Source organism: Anolis sagrei, chromosome 4 (genome assembly GCF_037176765.1).
Source record: "Anolis sagrei isolate rAnoSag1 chromosome 4, rAnoSag1.mat, whole genome shotgun sequence".
Taxonomy (NCBI): Eukaryota; Metazoa; Chordata; class Lepidosauria; order Squamata; family Dactyloidae; genus Anolis; species Anolis sagrei.
In genome coordinates, this window is record NC_090024.1 from 239,078,289 (window position 1) to 239,096,691 (window position 18,403).

Genomic DNA, 18,403 nt, shown 5'->3' on the forward strand with positions numbered 1-18,403 from the left:
ATACATATTTGTATTTTCTCTTTCCATATGACAAATATGCAAATTTGCATTAATAAGTTCTCTTTTCCCCATTACAAATATCAGGCAAAATGGGTGTGAATTTTAGAGAATACACTACATACCTTTGAATCCAGGAGATAGTTGTACGGCATAAAAATAATATCTGCTTGTTGCTTCAGACTCCGGGAAAGGTAATAGGGGCAAACTCTGAAAAGAAAGGAAAGGACAGAATAGATACAATGCACAAAAGACTAACATGCACTCCAGTCATTTATTATGAATCTCAAGGGCTTTTCGACAATAATAGGACAATTTGGCCTATCAGCTCTGCTAACATGCATTCATCTTCTTAATAGAAAAGAATGCTTTACTATTATCAGTGCAGCGAAAAGGAGAGGGGAAAATGCTTTTGCATACATCAGGGTATCGATCAAGAAAGCAATCACATGAACCTTTCAAAACAAAGGTGCCCATCACATAGCAATGTTTAAATCCGTTTTACTTCCCATTAAACAAATATATGTCTGTTTAGTATTTAATTAATTAACCAGGTTTGTCATTGTTCTTATGTTTTACTAACAAAGATGAATTGTTCATAATTTAGGAGTTATCAGAAATGGGAATTTGGACTATTCTCTCAACTAATCATGTTAATCACTGCATGAACATCAGTTACAGGGGTATAGATTTGAGAGCGGTCATTTGACAACCAGCCACCATTGTCTTGGGACGTGTAGAGAACTAGATTGAGAGCTTCCAATCCCCCAGTTGCAACAGCATGATTTGCAATCTAAGCCTTCCAGTGTGCATAAGTTGTTATTTTATACATGGTGGATTTATCTTCTATATAAATAAAAATATAATGTTCATTTGTGGGGTTAACATAACTCAAAAACCCCTGGACGAATTGACACCAAATTTGGACACAAGACACTTCTCGGGCCAACGAGTGACCATCATTTATTTATTTATTTATTTATTTATTTATTTCATGCATTTCTACCCCCACCCTTCTCAACCCCCGAGGGGGGACTCAGGGCGGCTTACAAAGGCACAATTCGATGCCAGCATAAACATAACAATACCATCACTCATAAAAACACTGAAAAACACAGCGGAAGGGACTTGAAAAGCCAAAAAAACAAAAAATACATTACAACGCATGCGCAAAACTGCATATATACACACACAAAACACATATACACAGAGTGGGCCACAGCAACATGTGGCAGGGGACAGCAAGTTTCCAATATAATACTTCCTAAAAAAAATTCAGTTGGCCTGCTGTAAACAAATCTTGCCAAGAAAATCCCATGATAGGTTTTCCTCAAGGGGCAAGATGAATGCACGCAACAACAATGTATTCAATATAATCTAAACAATCAATTGCTACTTCTAAATATTAGGGTGGGCTTTTTTTTAGATTCCACAAACAGCAGGTGAACACAGATCAATGCATACAGACAGCATTTAATGTTCATAGAGTTAAAGAAATGCTATATTCCCAGTTCAAATCTTAGCCTGGACTAGAGATGGGAAAGCCTGGGAAAAACCCCAAGAAAAATGGGGGGGGGGGGGTACAAACAAAAGTCTCAGAAATCTTTCATTAAGGTCTTCATGTTATATAATTTGAATAACATGTTAATTTAAATTTACCTTATTTGTGTATTGTATGCCATTGTTCGTGTAAAAGGCATTTAATGCTTGTATTACATGTGTAGTGTAATCCGCTCTGTATCCTTCCAGGGAGGTAAAGCGGAATATAAATAAAGTATATTATTAATACCATGTCAAAGATATATTATTTATCATTGGAAAATAAAATATTCTGCACACTTTTCAATTTTTCCGTTAAAAAGTTGCTTTGGAAGAAACGGATAAAAAACTGGTTTTCTCTCCAGTTTTTCCAGTTTTTTCCCCAGGCCATCCCATCTCTAGCTGGACAAAATCACTGGATGATGGTAAGTGAAATTACCTTTCAGCTTCAGCAAACCCTTCTCACTCTCTTATAACCTTGGCCATCTGTACAAGTCTATTATAAAGATTAGCATGATATCAATGGAATGGTGCACTTAATTGTTTAATTGTTGTTTTGTATGTATGTATATTTGACATAGGCATCGAATTGTGCCTTCTTTGTAAGCCGCCCTGAGTCCCCCCTCGGGGGTGAGAAGGGTGGGGTAGAAGTAATTGAAATAAATAAATAAATAAATAAATTAACATATAAGTGATATTTTCCTAATTATTGTACCAGAACTAATAAGATGGCAATTTGGAGTCACCAGCTCCCACAGGAAAATGTATCTGACATGACCAAATGCAGGCATAAATAGCCTAAGCAGATTTAGGGTCTTCTGAATTATACACAGAAATAGTTTGACTTGGAGATCTCTCATTCCCAGAGGCTAATAGTGCAGGGAGAGCAACATCCATGCTGTTGAGGCCCGGTCTGAGGAGGGAGATCCTTTGGTGGGGTCTTGTGCTCCTGAATTAGAGCCCACTTGAGACAAACTTTAAAGATTAAAGTGTTCAAGGTCTAGTCAGTGAGTGCTGTGGTTTTTAACTGTTTTGATGGATTTCAACTGTGATTTTTTCAATGCTGGTTGTGTTTAATTCTATTTTCATTTTTGCATATTCATATATTTTAAATTGTATACTAGTTTTTTTATGTCAAGCTGCTTTGAGTCCCCTTTGGGGAGATAAAGTGGGGTATAAATAAATTATTAATGATAAGAAGTAGTCAGGGTATTTTGACAGCAAAATGCCATGTTGCTAGCTCCACTGCTGCACCAGGTCCCTCCTCCATAAACTCTCAAATGGAGGCTGTACAGCAGACAATGTCTGATGGGTCAATAAAGTGACCTTTGAAAAGGGGACATAAAAGCAGATGATGCCAGGGGCAAAACTTTTCAGTGATTTTATCCAAGTCTCAAAGCCATCATTTAACAGCATAACTTGCAACACTGTCACAGAGGGACTTATCATACAGACATGTGGCTTCATCAATAACCAGAATCCTATGTCCAAGTCATCCCAAAATATTCAGAACAGCATCAGGCATCCTTGCAAGCTCTTTGAAATTATTAAAAGGCACTGCAGTTGCATAACTCAATTCTCAGCTGTGCTCAGCATTTGTTACTGCTTACTTGCACTTACATGTGTTAGTCAAAGGTTAACTCACTCCATGTAAGATCATGTTATGAAGCAAACAGCCTCTTATTCCTTTCGTAACACACAAGAACACCCAAAAGGTGGCACCACCTTTGATTTTGATGCTGAGTTTTGAAAAACTGTCCCCTTCTCCTCTGCAATTCATTCTTAAACTATCCCTGAGAATGGAAATGGAATAGGAAAAAAGGAACAACCTGTGCTTGTTTCCGCTTTTTACAAGGTCTTCAACATCCAAGATGGGATTGATCAAATCCTTATCAGTGCTCTTCTCTATGTGGAGAAGAAAAGAGAAGTATTCCAACCAAATACAAGTGAAATATATCAGCCAACTATCATCATCACGCTGCCTTTTATCAACCCTTGTCCTGTCTTTTGCAAATCTACCTGGCATTTGTTTACTTGAAACTCCAGGACAAAGATGCAGATGATTACATTGAAAAAAACAGGAATTGTTTTTGTTCCACAAATGTTAAGCAATTATCTGAGACACCCTTGGCTTTCTTTAAACAGAGAAAAAACTTGAAGAAGCCTGAAAAACAAACATGCATTCAATTGGACGTGGTCTGATGTTCTAAACAGGTAAAGGCCACAGTTATGAAAATTTCTGTTCCAGACAGCAGTGACTTAATTCTACATCTAACAGACTGAGAACAAAATTAGGAGATATCTGAAAGAAAGCACTCACAAACATATTCTAGGCAGCTGGGTTGAATAAACTTCTTGTAGCTATCGAGTCTATCCTGGACATTAAGATGCTTGAAAAAGATGGATATACTAATATGCCCAGAAGGAAAAATCAATGGGCCAGCAAAAAATGATATACACTCTGTCCAACATAAATTGACCCAGATATTTTCACAGAAACATATTGATACCTTCTACGTTGTTATAGAAATGACAGGTACGAGTCGTTACTTTCATACGGCACATGTGGATCTGCAAGGCAACACAGAACCCAGTTCAGTGAACAATGAAGTCAAAATATGTATGTAATTGCATTGTTCAAATTTATTTCTTATTTTCCTTGATGACAACTGTTGGGATTTAGATTGCAAGGATCTTCTTATCAGGAAATGTTTATAGGCTGAGCATCTCTTGTCGAGAAATCCAAAATACTCCAAAATACAAAATATTTTCCATTCGTGGTTGAGATAGTGTCCCCTTTACTTTCTGGTGGCTCCATGTACAAAAACTGTGTTTCGTGCACAAAGCTATTCAAAATGTTGTGTATAAAATTATTTTCAGCGATGTGTGTAAGATGTATATGCAACATAAAAGAATTTTGTGCTCAGACTTAGGCCTCTCCTCTAAGATATTTCATTATGTATGCATATGCAAATGCAGGTATTCCAAAAGCTTATAAAGTTAAAACTGCTACAGACAAAAGTCCATAAAATTAAAATATACAAAAGCTAAAATACAACCAATCTATAATTAGGTTGAAAAGCCATTTAAAAATATTCATTTTTAAAAATAACAAATATTGAACAAGGGAGAATCAGGTTTCAATTCCTACTCCGCCATCTTGCTGCACAGCCTCAGAGGGGGATGGACTCCCTTTCTTTCAATAGAGACAGGATAGCCATCTCTCAGAAGTACATTAATTGTGTTCCTCTGCACATCAGCAGGTTGGACTAGAAGGCCTTTTTGGGACCTTCCGACACTAATATTCAACTGTTCTATTTGGCCTCTACATTCTTACCTGTACATGGTTGCTTTCCTGCTTTTTAACTTCAGGGTGGATGCAAAGTTGCTCTCTGGAACCCAAGACACATACTTTGGGCCTGTTTAAGTAGAAAACCAGAAAGCACTGACATTTAATATACACATACCAATCAACAAAATAACATGAAAAAAATCTTTATTTCTGCATTGTCTTATTTCAAACACTGAATTCAACAAGGGCACAGAAAATAAGCAAAAAGGAGGACATAGTTGGCCCCTTTGATAAACTGTGCACTGTTTGATGATACCAAAACATTAATCTTGTGTAAAAGCCATATTCCCACAGACTTCAGGACGTTTTTTCATTACGGCCACAGAGTAGGTCAGAAGGAGCTGATAATCAGCATTTTCAAAACACTACCATAAACAAGGACATCATTAAAATTGAAAAGGTCAGACACTTCTATAGCCTAATTTACAGCAGATTTGGAATCAGCAGCAATGTCTCAAATTTCTTTTACCTGTATACTGTGTTCTTTAATTCACCGATGACCTGAGTAAGCTGAGAATGAGTTCTAGAGGCATAAATTATTTTTGGAATATCGGTGTAATAAGCTGTCAAGTGAAGAAGGAAAGGGAAAGGGGTGCAGAAGGGAAAAATTAGTTCTTGTTTAGCGCTAAATATATCATCAGTCTGCTTTTTCCCTGCTGGTGCTATGGTAACAACTCTGACTGTGGAGGCAATGTGGGATTTTACAACCCAACTGCTCACCTATAGGGAAAAAGGCAAGCATCTATTTTTACTGCCTTCAGCAAAGTGGCTTTTTGTGAAACATTTGCAGATAAGTTATCTGCAAATGATGGCAAAAACTGTTGCCCTAATTTATGCTGCTTGAAATTCATTCGCAAAGGGCTTCCCACTGCAACAATGAATATTTTAAAAATGGCTCCCTGTAATTTCTCTTGTCTATTCCCTGTACCAGTTACGAAGAAAGAAAATAATCGCAACATTCAGCAATGTCCCCATTACAGCTCGTTTATATAATGGCATCCAGGATGGACAACAGCAACACAGGCCAACTTGACACACTTCTATACAATTTATAATCCTAATCTGAAAACCCAGACTACAGTTCCTTATAAAGACTAAAGTGTAACTACAAACCACAGGGCTTACCTGGGAGCTCAGCATCTGTGACAGCATTACCCCACGATGACATTGGTCGGTCAGCAAAAAGTTCTGCTCCACCAAGCCGTTGGGCAATCTTCTGTGCAGAGATAGCATCTTTGAAGTGCTCCTGCCAGGCCAGCGTTGAGCACAGAAGGCATAACGTTTTCCCCGTCCCCGTGGGACTCTCCAAAATCCCATTCACTTGCTTGAACGATGAAAAATGAGAGAAGAGAAACATCTGTGAGACTGAACATTCACATACATGCCAGTTGGCAGATGAAAACTTTCTCAAAGTGAAAGCACCCATATCATTGCCAATGAACAAAGGATTGTCACAAACAGTGGGACACCACCATTATGAAAAGAAGAGAGGTAACTGGGGGAATCAAGATATAAGTTGTGCATCTTTTATCCAGAATTTCGGTTTGCAAAATATTACAAAATTGTGCCCATGACTGAGATAATGACACCCTTGCTTTCTTATGGTTCAGAGCATGCACTTTTTGTTTCATGCACAAAATTATTAAAATATCATATGAAATTACCTTTAAGCTATGTGTATAAGGTATACATGAAACATAAATGAATTTCACAGTAATACATGTGTCCCATCTCAATGATAAACCACTATTAACATATATGCAAATACAGGTATGCCAAAATCTGAAAAGAATCCAAAATCCTAAACATTTTTGATCCCAAGGATTTTGGATAAAGAATAGTCAACCTGAAATAGATAAAACTGGAGTGCATTGCATCTGGGAAACCTAAAACAACTTCCTCTATCTGTCTAGTCCTCCTCTACAGATACTGCCGGCAACCAAACAGCTTCAGGGTCATGCAACCTGAGTGTTTGAGGAACAATTTCTGTAAACAAAATAGCATAAACATACATTCCATCTGGAAGCAGCAAGGTCAAGTTAAAACAACCTAGAGGAGTGTCCTCTCCGGTTTATAGCTTCTGGCTTAATTCATGTGTCATTAGGCTTAGCATTTCTTGTGAGTTTTTAAGGTCAACATTAGTCTAGCATCCCGCTGTGGGTAGATGACTCTGAAAATGCCTTCCAACTGATAAAATGGCACTGTCATTAGACTCTACGCTGAAACCAATTTTTCTGGCCTATGTCTCTACCAGACTAGGGAAGAGCTTTGCAGCGTGCTGGACAGACCTCTCTACAGGCTTATTCTGCCTCCACATCTGCCTGAAATAGCTAGGAGAGGACTTTGGATAATATCCCAGGTGGCATCATAGCCAAAAGAGCACAAAGGTGATGGAGGAGTAGAAACAGCACAGTGAAAAATAGCATTATAGGTGATAATAAGCAAAACAGACAACAAGGAGCAAATACCTGAGTGGGGGATGAGTTTCTGGCCAAAGTACAAGGTGTTGGTGTTGACCATCAAAGCTCTACATGGTTTAGTCCAGGTTACCTACAGGTTCACCTTGACCCGCACAATCCACCCCTTTGGACACTGTGGTCCTCTGGGGGCAGCTACTCCAGAACCTGACTGGCAACTTTCACCTAGAGGATCTTTCATCAGCTCCCCAAGGCTGTGGAATGACCTGCTGAAAGAACTCTAACAGCTAGAGCAACCATTAAATTCCTATCTCTTCCAGCAAGCCTACCTAGCCAGTTTGTTTGTTTTTTATTCGTTGCATCAGTACAACCAGAGCCAATTTTAATTATGAATTTTAAACTCACATCTTGTGTTTTAATCTTTGTTCTGTGTAGTTTAATATTTGTATTTTATATAAATACATTTTAATATGTGTATTTCATAGAATTTTTAAAATGATTGCATGTTTTAACCATGTTGTAACCCACGTCAAGCCACAAGGAGAGGTGGGTAAGAAATAAAATTAGTACACAGCAAACGAGATCACTATGCTGGCTTTTGTATTGGATCATGTTGGACACTTCCCAAGTGTCTAGGATGGTGTGCTAATGCATGCAGATCCGAGTAGGCTAGCTTTTTGCAGCTGACACGTGGTATTTTTTTCAGTGCCAATTGTTTTCAAGTGCAGGCCAAGGTCTTTAGGCACTGCACCCAGTGTGCTGATCATCACTGGGACCACCTTTACTGGCTTGTGCCAGTCTTTGCAGTTCAATCTTTAAATCTTCATCTTGTGTAAGCTTTTCCAGTTGCTTCTCATCAATTCAGCTGCCACTTGGGATTGCAACATCAATAATCCATACTTTGTTTTTTTTTTCTACGATGGTGAGGTCAGGAGTCTTGTGCTCCAAAGCTCTTGACAGTCTGAATTCAAAAGTCCCAGAATAGTTTGACGTGTTAACTTTCTGTAACTTTTTCAGGCTTGTGATCCCATCAGTTCTTTGTTGCAGGCAGATGGCATTTGTGGCACAAGTTCCAATGAATCATCTGAGCAACGGCATTATGCCTCTGCTTGTAGTCCGTCTGCGTGATCTTCTTGCAACCGCTAAGTATGTGAACCATCGTTTTAATCTGCTTTCTTGCAGAGTCTAAACTTTGAATCTGTTGTCGACTTTTCAGTTCTGGCTTTGATGCCATTTGTTCTAACTGCTTGTTCTTGGGCTGCAAGAATCAGGCCCTCAGTGTCCTTTTTCAAAGTTCCATTTGTGAGGCGCAGCCATGTGTTTTCCTTGTCAATTTTTCCCAGGAACTGTCCACGGAGAGCCTTCTTTTGCAAGGTTTCTCTTCTGCTCTCCATTGTATTTTTACTCACTTTGTCTTTTGCACTTTAAACAGTTTTCTACTATTGTACTATGTATTTTAATATGTGTATTTTATAGAAATATTGTTTCTATAAGTGTATTTCATAGAATTTTTACAATGATTATATATGTGTTTTAACTATGACATAACCCGCCTCGAGACACGAGGAGAGGTGGGTAAGAAATAAAATAATAATAAGAATTATTATTATTATTATTATTATTAACCCAAAGTCTTTTTTAATGAAAAGTTATCTCTTTTAAAAAATGGAAACATGAATTATGGAATACAGTGGGCCCTTGCCACCCACTCCAAGACCTCCTCTGGATACCAAAATGTATGGATGCTCAGGTTCCATTATATACAATGGGGTAATAAAATGGCATCTCTTACATAAAATGGCAGCATCAAGGATTGACTTTGGATTTTAAAAATATTTTCAAGCTGTGGATGTTCGATCTTTCCTCAGCTGCTTCTATCTACCTCTCCAGCTAGTTTGAGTATCACACTGCCACAAGCACCAACCTTTCTTCCTCAGATAATCAGCCAATGTACAACAGATAAGCTAGACTCCCCATTTCTGTTCACTATTTAGGAGCATCAGGTGAATTAGCAGGTGTTGTATGAAACCAGCAGGTCAGTCTTGCCCACTGAGGTATGTTATACAACTTCACACCATGAATTGGCTTTGAAAATGTTTACCAGCCATGTTTTAGAGCTCTAACGCCAAGGTTATGGTACACGAATACAATGACTGCAAGCTTTAATCCATTTAGAGGTCTGATTAATGAACTGGCTCTTCAGCAGCTATAGGGGCGGATTCCAACAACTGGTCTGAGTCTGACATTAGGATTCCTTGACTCAGAATAGAGTTCCTTCTTGAAGCTCTTAATGCAGTTCTAGAAACACTTAAGCCCCATGCTCATCCAGTCAAATATGATGGGGGGTGTAACTTAAAGACTGATATTCTTTTTGATCTGCAATTGCAAAACTGTCTGAATCAATACATATGCTCATACAATAGGCATAGGCAACCTGCCTTTAGGTAATCATTGGACTGAGTGATAAAATCTTTTAAAGTCAAATTAATGTGTTGCTAAGCCTATGAATCAACTATTTCATGGAGAAAAACACCTGTTGATACATTACAGCAATGCAAACTCTTCTAGTAGATCATCCATGAAACTTACTGTATATACTCATGTACAAGTCTGGTAAAAAAAATTAACTCTGAAACCTGGGTCAGTGTATACATGGGTCAATGTAGGTGTACTTTAACTCTCTGAATAGAGTGGAGAAAGGTGAGAACTTAGTCTGCTCCACGAGAACCTAGAAGCACCAGCCCTTTCTACTCTGTTGGCCAAAGTGCCACTTCTGCCCTTTGGTGACAGGAAAGCAAGTATTTATTATTATTATTATTATTATTATTATTATTATTAAACTTTATTTGTACCCCGCTAGCATGTCCCGAAGGACTCGATGCGGCTTACACAGGCCAAGGCCTCAACACAACAACAGCATAACAACAACAATACAATTCAAAGCAAATCATAAACATAAAGCAATAACAACAAAACATCACACCATAACACAATAAAAACCAGGGCCGGGCCAAGTGATGGGTACAGATTAAAAAGTGCTGGGTGTGACAGGTGGTATGTTGGATTTCTGGGCAAGTGCAATGTGCAGAGAATCTTAAACTCTAATAAAGTGCTTCTGGGACATAGTGCTGGGTTTTTCCTATTCCGGAAAGGCACATCGGAATAACCAGGTTTCCTAAAGACTGCCAACGTGGTTGCTAATCTAATGTCTTTGGGGAGGGTGTTCCAAAGTCGGGGGCAACCACAGAAAAAGCCCTGTCCCTCGTCCCCACCAAACGCGCCTGCGACGCAGGCGGGATCGCGAGCAGGGCCTCTCCGGATGAATGAAGGGAGCGCGTGGCTTCATAGACAGAGATGCGGTCACACAGGTAGGCAGGTCCCAAACCGTTTAGGGCTTTGTAGGTAAGCACCTGCACCTTGAATTGGGATAGGAAGGTAAACGGCAGCCAAGTAGGAAAATGGTGATGGTGGCGGCAGCAGCTACAAGGCACTTTCCCCTCTCAGTGGAATGACCCCCAACTTATCGAAGCATGATATCAAAATCCATAATTTCGGCCCCCAAACCTGCCCTTACCTTATACATGAGGTCAACTTATACTTGAGTCATGGTACCTAAGCTCCTACCATCACAGCAGTAGGAAAGCCTGTAAATCCATTCTCTTACTTCCACAACAGATGTTAGGTTCTTGCACAGGACAATGGTCATAATAAAGATTTATCAAACAGGTTCTGTGCACAATGATGCATCAGTGGTTATTTTGTACAGGTGCCAAGCAAATAATGGACTGCATTGTCTCCACTTTAAAACTCAAGAACAGATTGTATGAACATAAGGACCACTTATTTGCTTCTTTTCCTTTTTTCCTCAGCTAGAAGCGTAGGAGAAAATCCACCTACTCACTTCTCCACCAGCGAATCTAATGCAAATACGTCTGGCACTGACAGCAGTAGATGATTTGCAAAATAACCTATTCTCAGGAAGTGTTAACCAAGCTGCATATGTTCAAAATACTTCTGATCAGAACAGCACAAAAATATCTATGAGATATAAGAAATGTCAGTATCTTTTGCTAGGCCAATTTTAGTAAGTGGAAGTTTATTCAACCTTTTAAGTTATCAAGAATATATTTATTAGGGCTGCAACATTTATAGTACAATACTATAGATGCTTACTCAGAAGTAAATTCAACTGAGTTCAAGACAACAAATTAGATATAGGGTTAGAGCTTTAGTTGATTCATCAGCTGAATTAGCAGAGTTTTTAAAATGCAGTGGTAAAAGACAGCATTTACGTTTTCTACCTGTTGATTGCAAGCTTCATTGTCCTAACTATGAATTGTTCATTAAGTCAGATGTTCATAACATGGGGACTGCATGTATACATAGAACTGGTGCCTAAAATGTATTTAATTGACACTTTATTATTCACAAAAAAATTTATTGACTTCTTGAAGAACCAAATCCATTACCTAAGCAGTCTTTGCAATATCTAAAACTAAAATCATCAGCAAATAAAAAAGAAAGGGATCTAGTGGAACTTTTAAGACTAATTTATTTTATCCTTAGTTTTTATAGATGTCAATCTACTTCTTCATATGCATTAATGGAACACAAGTCTATAGAGTAGTCCACCAATGCATCTGAGGAAGTGGACTGAAATCTACCAAAGCTCACTCAGAAATAAATTTGTGTAAGGGATCTATAGAACTGTCCTTCTTAGACTCAAGCAGAACAATACAGCCATCTTTTACACATAATATAAAATAAAAATGTGTATTTCATCTTTTAACTGGTTTGGCAACACCTACACATTTTCAGGGATGAACTAACACAGATGTTACTGTTAGCTCCAAATGCGGCATTTTCGAAATCACAACCTTATTATTAAAGCAACATACGCATTAAGAAGAACGGAGGAAACAGACACGGAAAAGAGCAAAACAGGTTACAAATCCAGTAGAAACTACATTTAACATGGAAATGCAAAGGTAGTTAATCCAATTTTTAAAAAGTCTGAAGTATTCACACCATGGTGTCTTTGCATTCCCCTATTGAACTGCAATGAATTATATCAAGTAAGCTGAGCATGGAATATAAACAAGCCCTAGCACTGAGTGGAACAGATTGACAAATGAACACACAGCTATGCTTGGTTGGTAAAATCTCTAGCTTTTCAATCAAATATAACAGCACCCTCTAATCTGCTTCACTGACTACAAGTTCAACTACAAGCACTAGTCAAAGTGCAAATTATGACCTATAGAATCCCAGCACTGGGACTGTGGCACAGCTGGCTGGGAGTCAGCTGCATTAAGATCACTACTGACCGAAAGGTCATGAGTTCAAAGCCAGCCCGGGGCAGAATGAGCTTCCGACCAATTTGTGTAACTTGTTGCTGACTTTTGCAACCTGAAAGACAGTTGCATCTGTCAAGTAGGAAATTTAGGTACCACTTATGCGGGGAGGCTAATTTAACTAAATTTACGGCACCATAAAAATCTCCAACAAGAATGCAAAGAATGAGGAAGTACTCCATCAGTGGCACAAATGGACGGTGAAGCAACAGCTCCCCTGGTGGCCAGAATTTTGTTGTTCATTCGTTCAGTCGTCTCCGACTCTTCGTGACCTCATGGACCAGCCTACGCCAGAGCTCCCTGTCGGCCGTTACCACCCCCAGCTCCTTCAAGGTCAGTCCAGTCACTTCAAGGATGCCATCCATCCATCTTGCCCTTGGTCGGCCCCTCTTCCTTTTGCCTTCCACTTTCCCCAGCATAATTGTCTTCTCTAGGCTTTCCTGTCTCCTCATGATGTGGCCAAAGTACTTCAACTTTGTCTCTAGTATCTTTCCCTCCAGTGAGCAGTCGGGCTTTATTTCCTGGAGGATGGACTGGTTGGATCTTCTCGCAGTCCAAGGCACTCTCAGCACTTTCCTCCAGCACCACAGCTCAAAAGCATCGATCTTCCTTCGCTCAGCCTTCCCTAAGGTCCAGCTCTCACATCCATAGGTGACTACAGGGAATACCATGGCTTTGACTAGGCGGATCTTTGTTGCCAGTCTGATGTCTCTACTCTTTACTATTTTATCGAGACTGGACATTGCTCTCCTCCCAAGAAGTAAGCGTCTTCTGATTTCCTGGCTACAGTCTGCATCTGCAGTAATCTTTGCACCTAGAAATACAAAGTCTGTCACGGCCTCCACGGTTTCTCCCTCTATTTTCCAGTTGTCAATCATTCTTGTTGCCATAATCTTGGTTTTTTTGACGTTTAGCTGCAACCCGGCTTTTGCGCTTTCTTCTTTCACCTTGATTAGAAGGCTCCTCAGCTCCTCCTCGCTTTCGGCCATCAGAGTGGTGTCATCTGCATATCTGAGGTTGTTAATGTTTCTTCCAGCAATTTTCACCCCAGATTTGCATTCAGAATACCCTAATGAAAAAGGTGGAATGTTAAATAGCCTCTGTGTGTCAGTCTATATGTGGTGTGTCTATAGCATTGAATGTTACCATGTATATGTATATTGTAATTCGCCCTGAGTCCCCTGCAGGGTGAGAAGGGCGGAATATAAATACTGTAAATAAATAAAAAATAAATATGGCTTAGGTCCAGGTTCACTGAAACCCCGTGTCTCTCCATTTGAGACCTTTACTATCTCACTTGGTGAGGATGCAGGAGAGAGCCTCCTCAGTGGCTGCTCCTCAGCTATGAAGCATCCTCTCAAGAGAGAGAGTTTCATAGCTGAGTTTTCATAGCTGAAGCTCAGCTAACCCTCTCTTAGCTCTCTTTCAAAAAGCAGACAAAGACCTTTATTTTTTTAAAAAAACCTTCTGCTTTTAATTGGTTGAGGCAGAAGGATGTTCCAAGTGTGAACTGCAGTTTCCTCAGTGCATAAACTTGCTGTTAATTGTTTACATGAATATTTTTATGGGATGTGTAGTTTTTATATTTTAATATAACACAGCATTTTCTTTACATTATGGTATTCTGAAAAATAATTTCCCCACAATGCTCTAAATACATTCCACATATTTAAAACCAAATGTGCTACATCGAATAACATTGTTAAATTTTTCACTTATTCTGCAAAAATGCATCACAGCATTCAACATACAAAGAATCTCATTCTCTGGAAATAGTATATCTGTGAATGCTTTTGAAATATCCAAACATGTTTAATAATGGACTTTTCAGCAGTATCATCACACAACATTGAGTTTGTACATATTCTCAATAGTACAATATTAAGAGATCACATCCGTATATATGTTTTACATATGACCTTTGGGAGTCAGAACACTGCAGTGCTTTATAGCCAAATGCTGAAGCTTGGTTAGTTTGGGGACGCTAGTATCACAAGTCCCAAGACTTACCACACTTGTCACATATTATTTCAAACGTTGCTCTACATCCTGGGTGCTCAGGCAACCAAACTTAATCCAAGCTTCCTATAGCTCTTCAGGCCACAGTATTCAAAATCCAGAACCAGGTAATTTCCCAGCTCTCTACTTGAGATTTTAGAGATCCACAGGGTGATGCAGCTGAAAGCTGACTGTACTGACAGGAGCAGTTACATTAGCTGCAGTACCCTACTGAAATACCTCACATCACTTGTTCAGACATATCATCCGGATGACTCTCCCTATAAATTCTCAAAATACATACCTTTTGTAGGCATTCCAACACTCTGGACATGTACTCTTCCTGGCATTTGTAAGGTTGAAATGGAAAGTCCACTGTGATACCATTTAGTTTTATTTTGGGCATATTCCAGCTGACACATTGAGATCTCAAGAGCTGAAATAAAGATAATTCTTCCGTAAATATAAAGGACCTCTATTAAGTATCAACCAAAACATGGTTCACCATCTTTCTTCCAACTTTGAGTTTTCTTTTGCAATCCACACATGATAAAGAAACACAGAGTCTTCCTTGGCAACTGACTACAGCAAGTAAACTGTACTCATTCAGTCAGGATTACTGCACCTTGTTTGTCCTCCATGAATCTGTCATTCTTATTTGTCCATTACAGGTATTTTCAAGTAGGATTAGTGCACAAAAGGACAGAAAGTTGATCTCTGGGTGATTTTGCTACTGCAGGAATTCAGTAAAGACGTGTAGCTCCTAATTAATAATGGCAAAAACAAAATAACTTCCCCCATAGCTTACATTAGTCAATTGAAATGACAGTCCCCCATGGCCTTCTTGCAAGCAAGTGAAATGTGGGCTAGGCAAAGCTACTATTAGGTGGATCTGTAATTGGTTAAGCAACCGAACCCAAGGGGTGTTTCTCCCCAATGGTTTCACTTCATCCTAGAAAGTGGAGTGTCATGAAGAGGGTTTGGTCCTAGATCCATAACTGTTCAACATCTTTATTTGATTCAAAGTGCTGGTTTTGATCTTTAAAGCCCTAAATGGTTCAGATCCAACTTACCTATCTGACCACATTGCCTCTTACCAACTGTCCGATCATTAAGATCTTCCAGAGAGACCCTTCTCTTGTGGCCGCCATCATCATCACAATATGGTTGGTGGCGATGAGAGAGGGGGCCTTCCACAAACCCATTTTGCTCATGTGTTATAATGTAATTTTATTTTACTTTTTGCTTTTTAAGTCTCTTTCACTGTGTTTTTCACTGTTTTTATGAGTGATGGTCACTCGTTATCCGATAGGTGTCTTGTGTCCAAATTTGATGTCAATTCATCCATGTTTTTGAGTTATGCTAATCCCACAAACAAACATTACATTGTATTGTCGAAGGCTTTCATGGCTGGAATCACTAGGTTGCTTTAAGTTTTTTTGGACTATATGGCCATGTTCTGGAGGCATTTTCTCCTGACGTTTCGCCTGCATCTATGGCAAGCATCCTCAGAGGTAGTGAGGTCTGTTGGAAGTAGGAAAATGGGTTTATATATCTGTGGAATGACCAGGGTGGGAGAAAGGACTTTTGTCTGCTGGAGCTAGGTGTGAATGTTTCAACTGACCACCTTGGTTAGCATTTAATGGCTTGGAAGTGCCTGGGGGGAACATTACATTTTTATTTATATATAGATGTGCTTTGATTTGTGTTGTATTACGTTGTGAGCTGCTTTGGGTCCTGTTAGTTAGAAAATAATACATATTTATTATCATTGTCATTGATGATCATTATTATCATTGATGATCGTGACATTACTGCTCAAGCAGGGAGCTTTGAGAAGGTAGAACAGAAGCTTTCCGAAGCTCTAGGTGTTCTTACTGCTTATTACAGGGAAAACCAGCTGATCTCTAATCCATCGAAAACACAGACATGTGCCTTTCACCTCAAGAACAGAGAAGCATCCCGAGCTCTGAAGATCATCTGGGAAGGAATCCCACTGGAGCATTGCAGCGCACCCAAATACCTGGGAGTCACTCTGGACCATGCTCTGACCTACAAGAAGCACTGTCTGAACATCAAGCAAAAAGTGGGCGCTAGAAACAATATCATACGAAAGCTGACTGGCACAACCAGATACAGTGAAGACATCTGCCCTTGCGCTATGCTACTCTGCTGCTGAGTATGCATGCCCAGTGTGGAACACATCTCACCACACTAAAACAGTGGATGTGGCTCTTAATGAGACATGCCACATTATCACGGGGTATCTGCGCCCTACACCACTGGAGAAATTATGCTGTCTAGCCAGTATTGCACCACCTGACATCCACTGGGAAGTAGCAGCCAATTGTGAAAGGACCAAGGCAGAGACATCCCCAGCTCATCCCGTTTGGGTATCAGCCAGCACGTCAATGACTTAAATCAAGAAATAGTTTTCTAAGATCTACAGAGACACTCGCTGGAACACCTCAGCAAGCAAGAGTCCAAAAGTGGCAGGCTCAAACCCAGAACCTCAACCAATGGCTGATACCCAATGAGAGACTCCCTCCTGGGCACACAGAGGACTGGGCGACTTGGAAGGCGCTGAACAGACTGCGCTCTGGCACCACAAGATGCAGAGCCAACCTCAAGAAATGGGGCCACAAAGTGGAATCCACAACATGCGAGTGTGGAGAGGAGCAAACCACTGACCACCTGCTGCAATGCAACCTGAGCTCCGCCGCATGCACAAGGGAGGACCTCCTTATAACAACACCAGAAGAACTCCAAGTGGCCAGATACTGGTCAAAGGACATTTAATCAACTACCAAACCCACAAATTTTGTATTTTGTCTGTTTGTTTGCTTTGTTCTGTTAGAAATGTAATATAATTTGACTGGTTGTCCAGACACAACAAATAAATTAATAAATCATTGTCATAGTTGGTCCTGAAAAGGTCAGTGAGTTGGTTTGTTTGTTTAGTTGCATGCTGCAAGTCGCTTCTGGTGTGAGAGAATCAGCCGTCTACAAAGACGTTGCCCAGGGATGTCCTGATGTGTTGCAATCCTGCAGGGAAGCTTTGCCTTACGCCTTACATCAACAAATAGGTTTCTAAGATCTACAGAGACACTTGCAGGAACACCTCAGCAAGCAAGAGTCCAAAAGTGGCAGGCTAATAAGTAAATAAATCCCTCCAGGTGTTTTGGACTTCAACTCCCACAATTCCCCACAGCCTCAGGCCCATTCCTTTCCCCCCTCAGCCGCTTAAGCGGCTGAGGGGGGAAAGGAATGGGCCTGAGGCTGTGGGGAATTGTGGGAGTTGAAGTCCAAAACACCTGGAGGGAGGGCCCAAGTTGGCCCAGGCCTGTACTACACATAGGCAGAAAATATGAGGGAAAAGGAAGTAGGCCGCAAAGCCTTCGCCCTCCCAAGTCCCCGAGCCCCACAACGCACCTCGACACCACTCCCGTTCGCATCCCCGCGCGCTCCCTCACGCAGCGCCTTCCCTCTCACCCGATTGGCCCAGCCGCCGCCCGCTCCTGAGGTCTCGCGAGAACCTCGGCGTTGCCACGGAGACGGGGGTGAGTGGCAGAGTGGTGAGCTGGCTGACTCCTCCCTCTCTCTCTCTAGCTGCTCAGTCCACATTCCCGCCCCTCCCTCTCTCCCTCCACGCTGTGTTGCCATGGTGACGAGCCAGGCCTCAGGCCTGATGCTGATTCTCCCAAGCTGATAATGGTGATTAAAAAGGATCATCATTCATCCATTTA

At 40.3% G+C, this 18,403-nt stretch overlaps 1 protein-coding gene across 1 annotated transcript in view; it reads right to left on the minus strand.

Moving 5' to 3' along the window:
- RTEL1 (regulator of telomere elongation helicase 1) overlaps positions 1-18,173 on the minus strand; it is a 90,228-nt gene extending 72,055 nt beyond the window's left edge. Inside the window, exons 1-8 of the mRNA XM_067468258.1 lie at positions 18,090-18,173; positions 14,962-15,093; positions 6,014-6,212; positions 5,358-5,451; positions 4,874-4,955; positions 4,047-4,107; positions 3,366-3,441; positions 123-207 (exon numbers count right to left, since the gene is read on the minus strand). Coding sequence (XP_067324359.1) covers positions 123-207; positions 3,366-3,441; positions 4,047-4,107; positions 4,874-4,955; positions 5,358-5,451; positions 6,014-6,212; positions 14,962-15,063 — 699 coding nt within the window. The 5' untranslated portion in view covers positions 15,064-15,093; positions 18,090-18,173. The remainder of the gene's footprint in view (positions 1-122; positions 208-3,365; positions 3,442-4,046; positions 4,108-4,873; positions 4,956-5,357; positions 5,452-6,013; positions 6,213-14,961; positions 15,094-18,089) is intronic.
- Positions 18,174-18,403: the final 230 nt, after the last annotated feature.